Source organism: Chlorocebus sabaeus, chromosome 10 (genome assembly GCF_047675955.1).
Source record: "Chlorocebus sabaeus isolate Y175 chromosome 10, mChlSab1.0.hap1, whole genome shotgun sequence".
Classification (NCBI taxonomy): domain Eukaryota; kingdom Metazoa; phylum Chordata; class Mammalia; order Primates; family Cercopithecidae; genus Chlorocebus; species Chlorocebus sabaeus.
The window spans coordinates 15,813,251-15,830,350 of record NC_132913.1 but is presented as its reverse complement, the minus strand read 5'-3'; the positions used below and the strand labels follow the sequence as shown (position 1 = coordinate 15,830,350).

The 17,100-nt window shown below is 33.2% G+C and overlaps 1 protein-coding gene across 2 annotated transcripts in view; it reads left to right on the top strand.

The window, feature by feature from the left end:
* Positions 1–17,100, top strand: part of DPP10 (dipeptidyl peptidase like 10) — a 687,795-nt gene that overhangs the window by 607,076 nt on the left and 63,619 nt on the right. For both annotated transcript variants that reach the window (XM_007964753.3, XM_007964755.3), the window contains exons 12-13: positions 3,995–4,033; positions 9,533–9,640. In XM_007964753.3, coding sequence (XP_007962944.3) covers positions 3,995–4,033; positions 9,533–9,640 — 147 coding nt within the window. The remainder of the gene's footprint in view (positions 1–3,994; positions 4,034–9,532; positions 9,641–17,100) is intronic.

Here is a 17,100-nt window from a genome sequence, read left to right as displayed (position 1 = left end):
AAGTCAAAGCAATCCTGTAAAAGAATAAAATTGAAGGAGTTAGCCCTACCTGATTTCAAGAATAAATGAAAAGCTGCAAAAACCTGGAGATGCTAGTGGAGGCATAAGGACCACAAATAGGTCAACTAAATTGAATGGTTTCCAGAGAACAGACCCACATTTGTATGATTGATTGATTTTCTACACAGGTGCTAAAGCAGTTCGATGGAGAAAAATCGTGTTGAAATAATTGGCATCCCTATTGGATTAAAACAAAAATGATATTTGACATCTCATATAATATTCTAAAATCAATTTGGGATAAATCATAGTCCTAAATTTAAGATCTAATACTGTCAATGTTCTAGGGGAAAATATGAAATAAAACCTTACTATACTGAATAAGCCAAAAAATCATTAATTATGAAATAATAAATTGGACATCAATAAAATTAGAAACTTCTCATGAAAGACACCATTAAGGAAATGGATCTGCAAACCACAGTCTGGAAGAAAATATTTTGCAAAATGTGTATCAGACAAAAACACATATAAAGAAATTCTATAACTCAATAACAAAAATACAGTCTCATAAAAACATCAAAACGTGTGAACAATTACTTATAAAGAAGAGAATGAACACATGAAAAAGTACTCAACATTTGGCGAGGTATAGTGGCTCATCCTTGTAATTTTAGTAATTTGGGAAGCTGACGTGAGAGGATCTTTTGAGGTCAAGAGTTCAAGACGAGCCTGGACAACAAAACGAGGTCCCATTACTATGTACAAAATTTAAAAATAAGAAATAAAAGTACACAACTTCATTAGACATTAGCAAAATATAGATTAAAATTATAACAATATAATACTACACATCATTAGAATGACTACACTAAAATCACAAAAAAACTGACCACATTAACAGTTAAAGAGGACGTGAAGAACAACAATTCTCATTCTTTGCAGGTGGGGATGTAAAATGATACTATTACATTAAAATAATATTTTAGTTCCCAATGAAGTTAAACATATATGTAAATACAATTTTTTGTGTATATATGAATGAGACAAACACACACACACACACACACACACACACACACACACATATATATATAAACATACATTATAGGCCGGGTATGGTGGCTCATGCCTGTAATCCCAGCACTTTGGGAGGTGGAGGCATGCAGATCACCTGAGGTCGGGAGTTCGAGACCAGCCTAACTAACATAGAGAAACCCTGGCCCTACTAAAAATACAAAATTAACCCAGCATGTTGGTGCATGCCTGTAATCCCAGCTACTTGGTAGGCTGAGGCAGCAGAATTGCTTGAACCTGGGAAGTGGAGGTTGCTGTGAGCCGAGATCATGCCATTGCACTCCAGTATGGGCAACAACAGTGAATCTGTCACAAAAAAATACAAAAAACAAACAAACAAACAAAACCCATACATTATAATTCCATTATGAAGTATTTGCGCACAAAATGAAAACATGTGTCCACCAAAGGATTTGTGAAAAATAGTCTGTAGAGAAGCTTTATTTACAATAGCTAAAAAGTGGAGACTATTTAATTGTCCACTAACAGGGAATAGACTTTAACGTAAGGCATAGCTACACAATGGAATTCTACTTGGCAGTAGAGACAAAATACTGATATACTCAACAACATGAGTGAATCTCAAAAACATGTGGTGTGAAAGAAACCTCACACTACAGAGTACATAATATGTATTTGATGCATGATTTCGATTATCGAATTTCTAACACAGGCATATGCTGTCTCTGGGGAAAAAGATCAGAAGTGATTGCCTTTTGAGAACCTCCAGGGAGGAGCATGAGATAATGTTTTGGGGAGAAATAAAGATCCTATAACTTGATGGGATCAATTTGTCAAACTCATCACATTATATACTTCCAATCTGTGCAATTCACTATAGGTGAAAACTTTAAAACATATTATTTAAATGGTCTATGAAGGAGAGACCTCCAGAGGCCGACTTCTCTTTGAGTAGAATGATCAGCATAGTCGTGGAAATGACATAGTTAAATCAACCATTTGATGCTCTTCTCATTAGGCTTGTATTATTAGAAAATTCGTCTCTTTCTTTTGAATATATTATAGATTGACTGGGATTTCTCCATGTATTTGTTAAAGTGTTCTGGCTGGTTTCTTATTTGGCTGATTAGTAAGTCATTTAAAAACTGGCCTACAGGCCAGCTGTGGTGACTCATGCCTGTAATCCCCACACTTTGGGAGGCCAACGTGGGCAGATCACCTGAGGCCAGGAGTTTGAGACCAGCCTGGCCAACATGGTGAAACCCTGTCTCTACTAAAACTGCAAAAATTCGCCGGGCATGGTGGTGCACACCTGTAATACCAGCTACTCAGGAGACTGAGGCAGGAGAATTGCTTGAATTTGGGAAGTAGAGGTTGCAGTGAGCCGAGATAGGGCCACTGCACTCCAGCCTGGGCAACAAAGAAAGACTTTGTCTTTAAAAAAAAAAAAAAAAAAAAAAAAAAAGGCACAGGCCAGGCATGGGTAGCTCACACCTGTTATTCCAACACTTTCGGAGGCCAAGTGGGGAGAATGGCTTGAGGCTAAGGGTTCGAGACCTACCTGGGCAACATAATGAGACACCATCTTGATTTTTACATAAAAAATTAAAGTAAAAATTTAAAAATCAGCCTACATATATTGTAGTTAATTAGAGAAAGCCCTTCTAGATAAAGATGTTGTAAATATTTTCATTGCATACAGATAACTGCAAAGATAAATTAAAATGCTTCAATAGAAAATAGATACAGTAATCCTATCATACTATTGATTTGACGCCTTATTGATATTGTAATATATTTTATTCTATGTACGGAGTTTAAAAAACTTTGCATTCTGTGAATTGAAATAATGAGACAAACAATAACACATGAAGTTTTGGGCTCTCATAGGTTCTACCAAAACTTGGTGGTACTAACAAGCAGTGGCATTAGTGTCTATTTTATTTCTGGGCTTTATAGATATCAATAATGGTTATTGCTAGGGTGTAAATGGAAAATAAAGAAATGATTCAGTTAGATTTTTTTTGATATCTTCATGTAATGAAGATCTATTGAAAAAAATGCCCTGAAAATAGAAAGTGATCAATTATAATGTAATCATAATATGAATTTAGAAAAAGAAATTATATTTTAAAACCTATAAATAATTTATTATTAACAATTTGAGATGGGTACCTCTGCATATAGGAAAATCCCTAATATATTGTTACTTATCTTTCTTAATTCGGATAGTTTTATTATAGAATCATTTCTTTCAGGAAACTACAAGATATTTCATGTCATTACATGTAAACGGTATTTCTAAAGCTTGTTTTTGCTACACATATTTAACTTGAGGTTAAATTAGTCTAATTTTGCTTTTTGTAGTATGATTTTGGCTCTCATCTATTCCAAGACTGTTTTGAAGGACCACATAATTTTGTCATTTCAAATGTTTCATATTTTTCCCAAAGACTGAGTTACTACTGATAAGAAAAAAAGAAGGCCATGATTATGAGTGAATTGAATATTGAAAGAATGTCTACTTTTTAATTTTATGCCTGGCTGTTTGCCCAGTTGCTTTGAAGGACTTAATAATTTTGTCTCCCAATGATGCCTAGAGGTGAAAAGAGACAGTGTCTGGTGGTTCAAAACAGTTTGAATGAGGTAATCAAACAGAGCTGGAAAATGATCTTCTATCCCTGGTGAGGTACTGCTGGGAATTCTGAAAGAGTTCACCAAAGAAAAGACTTTATAATTAAATTATCATTTAGTCCCTATTCTCTACATACTCATTCAGATTAAATCAACAATGACAATGAAATCTCTCATGGTATTTCACCAGTTGAAGAGAGGTAAAAAAAAAAAAAAAAAAAAAAAAAAAAAACCTGATGATAACTGTGTTTTTAAAAAGTTGAATTTATATATGCTCATTTTGGTCTTTAGATGCTTCATGGAGTTACTTGTTTTGTTTCAGAAATATGAGATGACATCAGATACGTGGCTCTCTAAGCAGGTACAGTATAGGTGGTCTGTCACATCTTGGCCATTGTGACCATCCTGTTTACCCATTTCTTATGTGATAACTTTCTGTGAAAAGTATGAGTTTAAGGCTGTGCTAGGTTTGACAGAGTGATCCTTTTTCATTAAAAGGATCACTTATCACTTGGGCTTTATATGGCATCATTTGTGAAAAGGTTACTTCCATTTTTTTATGAGACATAAATTGCAGAATAACTGCCAGGATCACTTTGTAAAATATTTTGTGTAAGTACACTTTTGTGTAGATGAAGGAGAAAAACTCAGGACCTAGCCAAACTGGAAATCATTAGCATTGTTCAAATTGTCTGAAAAATTGACCCGACCTTTACATAAATTGATCATGGAGATTATTCAAATAAATACTTCTCTTCTTAGTTGTATTCTAGCTCACAATTCTAGTTTGTGACATAAATGAGGCTGGAATCAAGATGAATATGACGGACTAAAAACCTAGTCACCGTTACATGGTCTCATCCTAGACAATTCAGAAGGAAACACGAAGAGCTTATTTAAATATAGCCGAATTCATTTTACTCTTAACTCCATTACTGAATTTTTACAAAGGGAAATAATATGTGTGGTATGGTTTGGTTTGGTTTTCTTTTTGTTCTTTAAAGCCCTCTTTTATTTTATATTCTGTCTGCGGTGTTAATGACCACCCACCCATATTTTGAGACCTTCACATTTATCCAGACACTTCAGTGAGCTCTGAAATATCCAAATTTATGCTCGCCATCTCCTCCTAAATCTGTAAAAGCAGCTTCATACTTCCCAGGTCTAAACTGAACTCATTCCTTTTCTAGTCAGTCTTATTTATTTTTTATCATAGGAGTCAATGACATAATTATCCATGCAGATCTTAAAACTATTTATCTAATAGTCATCCTTGAATCTTCTCTCATTTTTATCTATATACAATTAATACGTACGGATTTTACTTTCAAACATCTCTCAAGTCAATTTACTTTCCTCTAATTCACAAACACTGTCCATGCTTAAACTACAGATCCAGCACATCTCAACCCCTCAGGCACCTGCCAATCTGTTCACACTGCAGGCTGACTGAGTGACCTTTTTAAAATATGCATTTAATTGTTGCTACTAACATTCCCCTCATACCTGCACTTCCACAACTCAAAGAACTTTTCTCTCTTCTTTCTGTCCTTCAGATAAAGACCAACATCCTTAAAAGGTTTACAAGTGAAAGTGAAAACTTTTTCAGCTCTGTGTCATAGAATCATTTTACCTGTTTTCTCCATTCTAGCTACATGGACCCTCATACGCACAGGGACTTCATGAGTGGCCTTCCTTCTGAACAAAATTCCCTCAAACTTCCTTATTTGAAGCCTATTTATTTTTCAAACCTTGACTTAAATCGCCTACATAAGAAGTCACTTCCTCTAACTAGCCTAACCAAATCACATCTCCCAGTAAAAGTTATATTAAAGTCGAGTGTAATCTTTGTGTAACACTTACATGATTATTGCTATGATTTTTTTTTTTTTAGCTAACATACAAGGGCGTGAGGATGTTTATTTTTTGCTCCTAATTGTAAATCAAATGTCTAGTATAGAATTTGATATGTAAGAAGAGCTCAATAGATAGTTACTGAATGATTCAGAACAAAAGTAAAAAGGATTATAAATAATTGTTTGTCTGAAGAGTAAGTAGATGGATAGACACAGATTCATGTTTATATATATATTATGAGTATATGTGTCTTTATACCTTATTATCTATTAATATAAATACTTTTACCTTAGTCAATGTACAAAATAAAATAGAAAAAAAAACCCTGATTTTACAGCCAATAATAGACTCACAAATTTCAATTAGATACAGAAAATAAGAACAATGAAAAATATATAACACATAATACTGATGCATTCTGAATTTCCCTCCATTATTAGACATCTTTTGCTGTTACTTTTATTGCCAGTGACATTCATAATAGTTTAACATATGTTAACATAATGCATGTTCTTTAGAGATTATGCTATCTAATTTTTAAATCCCAAATTTATGAATGTTTAATAGAAACTTTTTTAAAAAACAAAGCATCCAGTTATTATTCAGTTAGTAAATGCTGTTGGTCATTTTTCACAGTTGATTTTTTTCTTCAGAAGCTCTAAGAGAATTTTATGAAATACTTAGAGTTATATGAAATTTAATGGATGAGCATGGTAGCAGTAATAAGAAGCAGCAAATTTCTAAGATAATTATACATTTAATAGAATCATCATCTACTCTTTTTGCATAGTAAATAAGGCAAAGAGAAGTAGTCATGCTTAGCCTAGCTTTCAAGGGACATGCAGTTGGGATGACCACTGTATGATAGATTTGGTCAAGGGATAGAGTCCAATATCCCCAGTTCACCATCTTGTGTGTCAAAAACACTGACTTGTATAATGTCATGAAACTGAGCAGTGAGATTGGCACCACCTGTATGGAACTGAATGTTTATCACCAGACATTGTCAAGTATGGGGGGCAGATTTTTTAGTCCAGCAAGGCGTTTGAGATTGTAGCCCTCATCTATTCCTTTTCTGAACTACTTCTAAGGTACTAGAACTGGGAAGCAGGCAATGTAAATGAGAGAATGCTCATATATCCGTATATGTGAAAAAAGCTATTAATCTTTTGAGAGAAGTACAAAGGGAGAATGGTAAGGGAGGAGTTGCTATGTGGGGGTAAATCTGGTGGATAGAATGATATATATAACTAATATTTTTGTTCATTGTATCCATACATTCATCTATTCACCAATTATGAGTTGGGACCTACCGTGTCCTAGGCAATAGATCTAAACAGATAAAATTTAAAATTTAGTTCAATTATTAATTGCCTAGTGAAGGAAGCCAACAAATTAACAGATCAATATAATAGACTGCATTGGAAGCCATGATAAAGATGAATCCAAGATACTTTTTAGAATATCTGAGGAGAGATTTCCTAACTAGAGAAATCTTTGAAATTCTTTTGTTTCATGAGAATAAGTAAAAAATGAATAAGATTTAGCAGAAAAAGGAAGACGAAAAGGTTGTTCCAGACAAAAGAAACTCCAAGAGAGAAATATCCCACAGGAGCAGGAGATGGAACAAATAGAATTATTGACTTTGTTATAGTTGAAAGAAGAGATTCACTCAGTCAAGTATTTTGTCAGTATCCATTATATGCTCAGTTATACAATTTTTCCAACCTTGAATGGTATATTACTTTAGAAATTTAAATTTATTATATATGTTACTTATATTTTCATGAATGTTCATAAGGCAGATAAGGAAAATATCCTTATTTTACTGTCAAGAGATGTATTATAAATGAATTTAAAATCAGACTGTTTAGTATATTAAAATATTTATTAATTGACTGATTCATTCAGTAAATAATTATTGAGCTCAATTTACATGATATTCACTGTTCAGGTGCTGCAGATGCAATAGTGAAAAATACAAGTTTCCTGCCTATGGGGCGTACATTTACAGAGAAATACATACATACATACATACATACATACATATGTAAATATGAGACTGGTGCAGAAGTAATTGAAGTTCTTGCCATTACTTTTAATGGGAAGAAGGCAATGTAAATGAGAGAATGCTCATATATCCGTATATGAGAAAAAAGCTATCATCTTTTGAGAGAAGTCCAAAGGGAGAATGGCTTTTAATGGCATTACTTTTCCTGGCAAGAACCTCAATTACTTCTACACCAATCTCATACATACATATATTCATATACGTTATGTACATATGTACATACATTCATATACATATTTTGCCATCAAAAGTAATAGCAAAAACCACAATTATTTTTGTACCAATCTCATGCATACATACATATATTCATATACAAACACATACATACACAAATCATACATTGAATGGTGTTAGTTGCTGTATTAGTCCATTCTTGCACAGCTGTAATAGACCAGTTAATGCATAAAGAAAAGAAGTCTAATTGGCTCTAAGTACTGCAGGCTGTACAGAAGCATAGTAGCTTCTTCTTCCAGAGAGACCTCAAAAAGCTTCCAATCATGGCAGAAGGCAAACATGGAGCAACACTTCACGTGGCCTGAGAAGGTGAAAGAGAGGGATGGGGGAGGCGTTATACACATTTAAACAGCCAGACCTTGTAATAACTCATTCACTCACTGTCATGAGACAGCACCCAGGGGATGCTGCTAAACCATTCATGAAGGATTCATCCCCATGATCCAGTCACCTCCCACCAGGCCCCACCTCCAACACTGGGGATTTCAATGTGACATGATATTTGGTTGGGACACAGATCCAAACTGTATCAGGTGCTATGGAAAACTAGAAAGAAAATAAAAGGAGATGATGGATGTCAGATAGAGTTGGATGGTCTGACTTTCCTAGTCTCACTTTATATAGAGTAATAAGGAAACACCTTGTTGATAAGATTTCAGACCAGAGACCTGAAAGAGATAAGAGGAAGAGCCAGACCAAGGGAATACAAAGTACAAAAGCCCTGGAACAGGATCATGCAGGAACCCAGTGAAGAAGCAAGAAAATGAAAAAGATGAGATCAGAAAGACAGTAGAGGGCCAAGTCATCTAAAAGGGCTTGAAGGTGATTGTGCAGAGCTACTCAGGACCCATATCAAAGCCTTGCTTTATACCATATATGTAATCACTCTCATGAATCCAGCAGAAAAAACTCAATGTTTTGTCAGATTAATATATTTTCTTAATGTTTATGTATATATATGTATATATATGTGTGTGTATATAAAATGTGTGTGTATATATGTATATATGACTTTCATCATTTAATTTTCAAAAATAATTCTATTGATTTAATGTGTCACCAGAGTTTAAAAATTATCAAATGGGGTCACAGTTGTAGGTGGGCATTTGTGTTTCTGTGTTTGTGGAGAGATGAGCAACAAAGATGGTAAATTTGAATTAAGTAACTTTCTATAGAATCCTTTCAATTTTGTGGCCTGTTGTCTTTTGTATTTTCAGTAAATTTATGAATACATTATCAGAAATGAACCTTCAAGTACCTACAGTTGCGGAAGAAAGGATTTCAAAAAATATGTTATAGAATTTTATAATTAAAAGATTTATTTTGGTAACTGGTGCAGATGTTTGCATGTTCCTTATCTTTGAAGGATATATCACTAAACACACTCTTATGTGAAGATATGACAGTTCTTGTTTGAACCAATTTAAAAGTGTCTTTAGTCTAATAGTAAATCATTCATATCCACCATGCACAAAATGTTCTTATCCTTCCCACGACTCAACCACATATGCATATAATTTGTCAGATTTACTTTTAAAAAACTAAAAAATAGCATACATTCATTTTTTTAAATTAGTGTGACCATTTTCCTAACTAATTTTAAATCAGTATTTGGTATAACCCATGAAGGAATTAACAGTAGGCAGCACAGGTTGCACGCGTCTTTTTGAGATTGTTCTCTGCTCTTCTATATTTTAGAATGAGGAGCCCGTGTTTTCTAGAGATGGCAGCAAATTCTTTATGACAGTTCCTGTTAAGCAAGGGGGACGTGGAGAATTTCACCACATAGCTATGTTCCTCATTCAGGTAAGTGCTGGCTTTTTTCCATGTTTTGATTTCATTGTCCTCATGTCACTGAAGGCCCAGTTCTTGTGGCATTCTAAACCTCTAATTCATGGCCGTGAAACCCAGCCATATATACAACTCACAGACAGCTTAGGAAGAGGACCTCCATCCATAGCCATACATTCAAGCTTTACCTTCCCAAAAAACAGTCTCAACACTCAGTACAATTTAATGAGTTAGATGTGTGTCCTGCGAACTGAGGGCTTTGGGATATAGAATTTAATAAATAAAAACCTCCCAACTTTTGAGGACCTGAGGCAATCTAGAAAAGATTTTTTATTCAATGAATACATATGACCTATTTTGTACAAGTAATATTTTCCAGGTGCTATAAAAGTTTTAAATACTCAAAACAACCTAAATATCCACCAAAAATTGATGATTGAATAAATTATGGCACATCTCCCCAAGCAAATAGAGTGCAGATTTTTAAAAACAGGATAAAACAGATGTTTTATGTTAAATAAAATAGATTTCATGTTATAATCTATGTTATATTTTTATGGACTTTCTGATAAAAAGAGGGGAAAGGTTACTTTTTAATCTAATCAAAGAATATGAAGGGTTTATACAGTTTTATTATTTAAAAAATTAGTAAATTCAGGTAGTTAGTTTAAATATGACAAGGCTAATGAGTCGATCTCAATTTAATTTTCAAGAGCAAGCATTAATGAAAAAATAAAGCATCCTTCAAAATCATATACATAAATACTCTAGTCTCACACACAGGTTAAAGACTTTCTAATGAAAAGTCACTGTGGCTAAAATGGGATCTTTATGAGAGTTTTACAAACTAGCTAAGAATAATTTTGTACTTACAAAATATAGAATAAATATAAATATGGCAAGGATACCTAACTGACCTTAGTAATCTTATGTTTTTAGAACCTTTAAGACTTGTGCACATTCTCAAATGATTACCATTATCTGTATACATTTGTATTGGACAGCTTCACGCTTTAGAGTCTCAAAATCTTACGTCAATAGTTTAAAATTTGAAACTTGTTCAACGTCTGTACAATTAAAATAATTGTCATTATTTTAACTTTAATTTTAATCAAGACTGAAACAAATAATTTGGAATACATACAATTTCCGCAGTACAGATGTAGACTGATTTTCACAGTATATTATTAAGGTGGAAAAACAGGTTATAAACTAATGCATAATGTGATCCTATTTATGCTCTAAATAAATGTATGCATTTATAGATGGATAAAATTTTGGATATTTTTATATCTGATTCTATAAGTCAGTTAATTATATCTATAAGTCAGATATAATTAAGGGAACTTTTTTATGAAACTGAAGGGAACTAGACTAGCAAATTACCTTACTTTATAAACTTTTGCTAATTAAGAGTCAACTTGGTTATCACAAATATTAGAGAACTATTTTGGCCCCCAAAATAACACACTTTCCAAATCTTATAACTGATTAAAACATTTCATTGAATTTTTAAATTTTGGTATTTTATATTCAAGAAGCTCTGTGAAAAATGTAAGGGGTAAAGAAGATTACATACAAATTATAGATACTTACAAGAGATAGTGAAGGATAGGAAAACTTGCACAGTACATCTTTGTATATGTAATTCTCCAAAGAAGACAATCTGTCCTTGACTGCAGGTACCCTGTTATGCTATCAAATACTAAATCTTACTCATTCTATCTAACTGTATTTTTGGATCCATTATTCAACAAATAAATAATAGAAATAGTGTCTTTTAAAAAGTATGGCATTGGGTAGGGTTGTGATGTTGACATGTAGGAATTAAAATATTTATGCACACCCAAACCAAGAGTTTTTTTATAAGCCTAGGGAAGAAATACCTTCTATTTTACAGTCAAACCAGCCTAACATGTAGGCTAATTCCTGTATTTCTGAAATGTTCAGAAGAAAAACTTTATAGTTCTTACATTGTGTTTACTTTGTTCCTCTTCTATATGGAGGCTATAACAAAGCCTTCATTGAAGTAGAAAACATTTTTCTTCTATTCTGGTTGCTGTTCAAGTAATTTGTAGTTTGCCTCATTGAGAAATGAACATGACTGCATGATTATTTATGAATATTTTGGCAATTGATTAAAATTAGTCTACTTTGCTAATGAGTCAGAAGTCAGTGCTAGGTAAATACAATTTATACCTAACTTTTAACACACACAAACACAATCATATACATTATTTTAGGAAATAGTTTGAACTACCTTGCCTCAATTTAAAAATAGCTAACAAAAAAGCTATTTATGATTTGTTTATGACTGCTTAATTGGCATTATGAACTATAAAATTCTGAAAACTTCAAACTGAATAAACTGATAAAGGAGTATATAAAATCACCCACAGTAGCATTACCTCACATTCTCACACTTTTAATCCATTATTGTGTATATGTTAAATTCTTTTTTACATGAGAAATATATAATTTTCCCCTAAAGATTGCAATTATAGCATAATATAGATTTATAACATTAAAATAATAACCAATGAGCATTTTCTTAAAACATTTCATTGTATTCCTAATATTTAACATTTTATAATTTTCTTAAATGTGATTTTAATAGCTGCTCAGCATTACATCAAGCAGATATACCGTACTGTATTTATTTATTTATTTATTTATTTATTGAGACAGAGTCTCACTTCATTACCCAGGCTGGAATGCAGTGACACGATCTCGGCTCACTGCAACCCTGCTTCCTGGGTTCCAGCGATTCTCCTGCCTTAGCCTCCCAAGTAGCTGGGATTACAGGCACCCACCATCATGCCCGGCTAATTTTTGTATTTTTAGTAGAGGTGGGTTTCACTGTGTTGTCCAGGCTGGTCTCAAACTTCTGACATCAGGTGATCTGCCTGCTTCAGCCTCCCAAAGTGCTGGGATTACAGGCATGAGCCGCTGTGCCCGGCCTGTACTGTATTTAAACGATCCAAGTTTATTCATCATTAAAGTTATTTCTGTATTTTGATGTTAGAAATGATTTAGAGTTAAAAGCCCCCATAAACACTTTATTTCTCATTCTTGCCACAAAATTATATTTCTAGATGTTAAAAGATACGCAGGCAGAGTATATCCATATGTATGTATTTGTTTAGGTTTTGATGTGTAATGCCACATTGGCTCTCCAAAAAATAGTACAGTAATTTACAGTAATGCATGCCAGCATTGATGACTTTTTAGCCCCTTTTCTTCACTTGCCATGTTACATAATTCTACTTAAAATTGTTATGCCTGAAAAGTGAGAAATGACAGGAGTGGGGCCTTGGCCACCAGCAGTCAGCCAGATCACCTTTGCAGTACTTGGCGCTGACCTATGTTGAGAGCTTACTGGTTCACTCAGAATATATTTATTTGTTTGAAGTACCTTACTCCATGAAATTACTAAGTTTTTGCAAACATTTGCTCTCTCATATTATCAGTAAGTCCATAAAAATCATTAATTAGAGACCAAGCTGGAAAATTATTGCTTTCAAGCTATTTTCATTATGGAGAGTGATGACTGTCATTACATATATTTTAGTGGTTTTTTTGTTTGTTTTGTTTTGTTTTGTTTTGTTCTCGTTTACAAGAGCGGTCCTTGTTAAAGTGATTCCAAAGGATACAAATAAAAGAAGCAAAGAATGCATGTGTTTTCCTCCAGTCTTCATTTAAACATTATTGTAATTTTATAGAAACTACAGTATTGTATCCTGACATCTCAAATTTAAATTTTAAATGCATACTTTTCCCACAATGCTAAATAATTTTGAAAAAAAAAATTCTTTAGAAGATTAATATTGCGTTGACTGGATGTGCATCAATCACCATTATTTGTTGTTCTGTGTTTAATTTACTGACAATTTGTTGTAATGATAGATGTCACTGTATATAAAGCTTATTTATATTGTGGATTATTTCTTTAGTATTGATTAACAGAACCAGAATTGCTGGATCAAAAGTAGAAGATTTCTAAGCCCTACTATATGTATTTCCAGATCACTTTCAGTATGAATATATGAAAGCAAAACTTGTGAATGTTTTCTCCACTTTCATATATTCTATTAAAGATAATTTTTTTAAAAACTATGACTTTTCTGAAATCTATATAGCTAAAGAAATTGTTCTTCTGGATAGAGTGTTTAGTATGCATTTTAATATCAGTTTATGTACTTCCTGAGTTATACATTGATACAAAACTTTTTACCCCAGACCATTAAACTTTTGATGACTTCAGATATTCGCCCCTTCACTCCCTGAAAAATATTTGTTATGTTGACTTCAAACTTCTGAATTCTCATCTCAGGAACTGTAACATCCTGCCATTCAGGCTGCAGCAAAGAGATAGGTTTTTATCAAAGATATAGCACCTTTTTCTCTCAAATATGGAGTAAGCAGAGTTTTCACTGTGTTCAGTCGTTCAGATACATAGGCATAAGGAACAGTCCTATCATCTTCTAAAATTGTGTTAAGTGAAAAATTATATGTTGGTGAATCCTTTCACTTTCTCTATTCAGCAACACGAAGTTTTACCCATGAGACCTTATGATTTCACTTGGAACAACTTTAAGTGCATTATTCACTGCAAATACTGTGGAAAATAGTATGCCCCCAATCCACAATTTTATCACCTAATCAACCCAGTAAAATTTTTGCATCAACTTTCATTGCTGTATCTGATTAGGACATTGTCTGAAAACAATTAGCTCATCTCATGTGGTGAATAGATGGCAAATTAAAGCATGCTATTTTTAAGCGCTACAACATTTCCCTTATTTAGAAGCCATAAAAGTTAAAATTTAATATAATAAATTCAAATGAATAATGTGTAATTAGGTAAAAAGCACATGCACCATTAAACTTGTATTGATACCCAATGTGTTTCCAATTTGTAAATAGAACTATAAAACTAATATTTAACTTCCCTGAGCAGGATAAAATCTCTGTGAATTCAAGGGCACTTGTCTGATGTCTAATGTTCCAAATAAAAACTCTATTCCAAATTTCCAGCCCTCTTTTAAGAATGAGTGAACTCACAAGGTTTGTTGCTTTTTAGTCTGAAATTAAACTTGAAATATTAGTTCAATTTAAAATACATTATCATATTGCCTTTATCAAACGTTCACTACAGTTTTATATTTATATGCAGTATTTCTAGTCTGTCAAGTTAATATTGCAGAGATTATGGATGCACAGAAAGAAAGAAATGTTACTGTAGAGTAAAAACTGCTGTTCTTTCCTGCTTTGTTAAGTGACGTTTCCTGTGATTGTATTTCTGCTGAAGGTGCTTGAAAACCTAACTGAAGTACAAACATCGCTTTGTGAAATCTGCTCAAATCCTTTGATATTTATTTTTTAACTGTCGCTCAGTCATCTACCATATTCTGATTGGTATTAAGACTATTAACCAGATCAAAATTAATGTGTCCCCTGCTGTGACATTCTTATATATAGGTTATTAGAAAGTAAATATTTGCTATTATATGCAAAATGGGGATTCAACCTATTCCTCATACCATATTTGCCCTGATAGGTAAAAAGCAAGCAAGGCAATTACAGCTGTTTAAAATAAATCAAAAGGTTGTAGGGTTGTTATTATGGCTTCCGACAAGGGATCTTGTGATCCTACACTTGAAAGTGTAATATTTTGAACTAAAAGTATCATTGAAGTAAATAGTGTACAGTCTTTTTTTTTATGTTGTGTTCAAACATTTTTCAAAGCATTGGGTTTTTACTCATGGCAATTGTGATTAAAACACACATACACCACACACACACACCCCCCACACACACACCAAAATATCTTGAAAAACAGAAAATAATTAAACTAGAAATCTGTGGGCCAAAAGTTTCTCCAGATGTTTTCAAATATTGAGCAAAGTTTCTTCCCTTTTTTAATGTTTTGAGATTTTTTTTATCTTGAAATTGGCATCAAAGATGCACTAAAACCTTGAAATTTTAGTATCCCGTCCTTGGCTCATTCAAAGCAGGGCCTGGAAATGAGTAAGAAAGAGGAGCTATCCACTGCGTTATTTTTCTGTGGGAACTTGGCAATAAAATGTATGACTTTAGGACTCTGTGCCAGCCTTTGGGTTGTGCAGGTCTCATATCTCACAAATTGGGTGTCTTTGCACTTACATCGTTAGTCAACAAATACTTGTAAATCACAGTAGTACATCAGAGAGTATACAAAGAAGGTGATACAAAGAAGTCACAGACTTGCTGTTGACCTAAAACAGCTAGACATCTAGAGAACTTCCACTAAGAACATAAAATAGACTACTTAGGCAGATATTGAAATGCAAATACACACCAATAAGAAAATTTTTCAAAGGAAGATTCTGTTAGTACCCATGTGTAGTAAGCTATAGAATGCCTTTTTAGTTTACACTTTCAGTTGTTTGGGAAAATAGATGTTATAATAAAACTGTCCCATATGAACCTAATTCTGAATTTATTTTTACCAAAAATGCATTGAAAGTGTTACTCAGCTGACAGATTACACTCTCTGAAGACAATGCAATTGAATTGCACAAATTATAACATTTAAAATGTCAGACATTTACAAACAAAATATAATTTATATTCGTAGTTTCAAGAAGAAATCAGCAAATACTTAGAACTAAATGAAAATACTATATATACCAAAATACACAGTACATATAAACAATAATTTTTAATATATGCAATAATTTTATATACATATATGAAGTTATGTATATATCCAATGTCAGAATTTAGAAAAAGAAGAGAATAAATTCAAATGTAAAAGAAAGGAAATTAGAAATGAAAGAGTAGGCTGGGCGCAGTGGCTCATGCCTGTAATCCCAGCACTTTAGGAGGCCGAGGCGGGCAGATCACCTGAGGTCCGGAGTTAGAGACTAGCCTGACAAAAATGGAGAAACCCCGTCTCTACTAAAAATACAAAATTAGCCGGGCATGGCGGTACATGCCTGTAATCCCAGCTACTAGGGAGGCTGAGGCAGGAGAATGGCTTGAAGCTGGGAGGCGGAGGTGGCAGTGTGCCAAGATCACGCCATTGCACTCCAAGCTGGGCAACAAGAGTGAAACTCAATCTCAAACCAACAAACAACAAAAAAATGAAAGAGTAGCACTTATTAAGCTAGTAAGCAAACATGAAATAAAGCAGTGTGATAAAACAAATAAGTTCTTTGGAAAAAGTAATTAAATCTATAATAGCTATTAAGGGTAATAATAACTTGGACAGCTCCAAAGTATAAATAATGGAAAAGGACAAAAATTACAGATTTTAAAAATATTAAAAGAATACTATGAATAACTTTACGTTGATAAACGTGAAATTTAGGAGAAATGGATGCAATCCAGAAAAAAAGTCAAAAATCAGATTTAAGAAACAATCAAAATCCCCCATAGTGCTAAGAAAATGGAATCAGTGATGTAAAATTTTTCACATCAGGGAAAGGCTG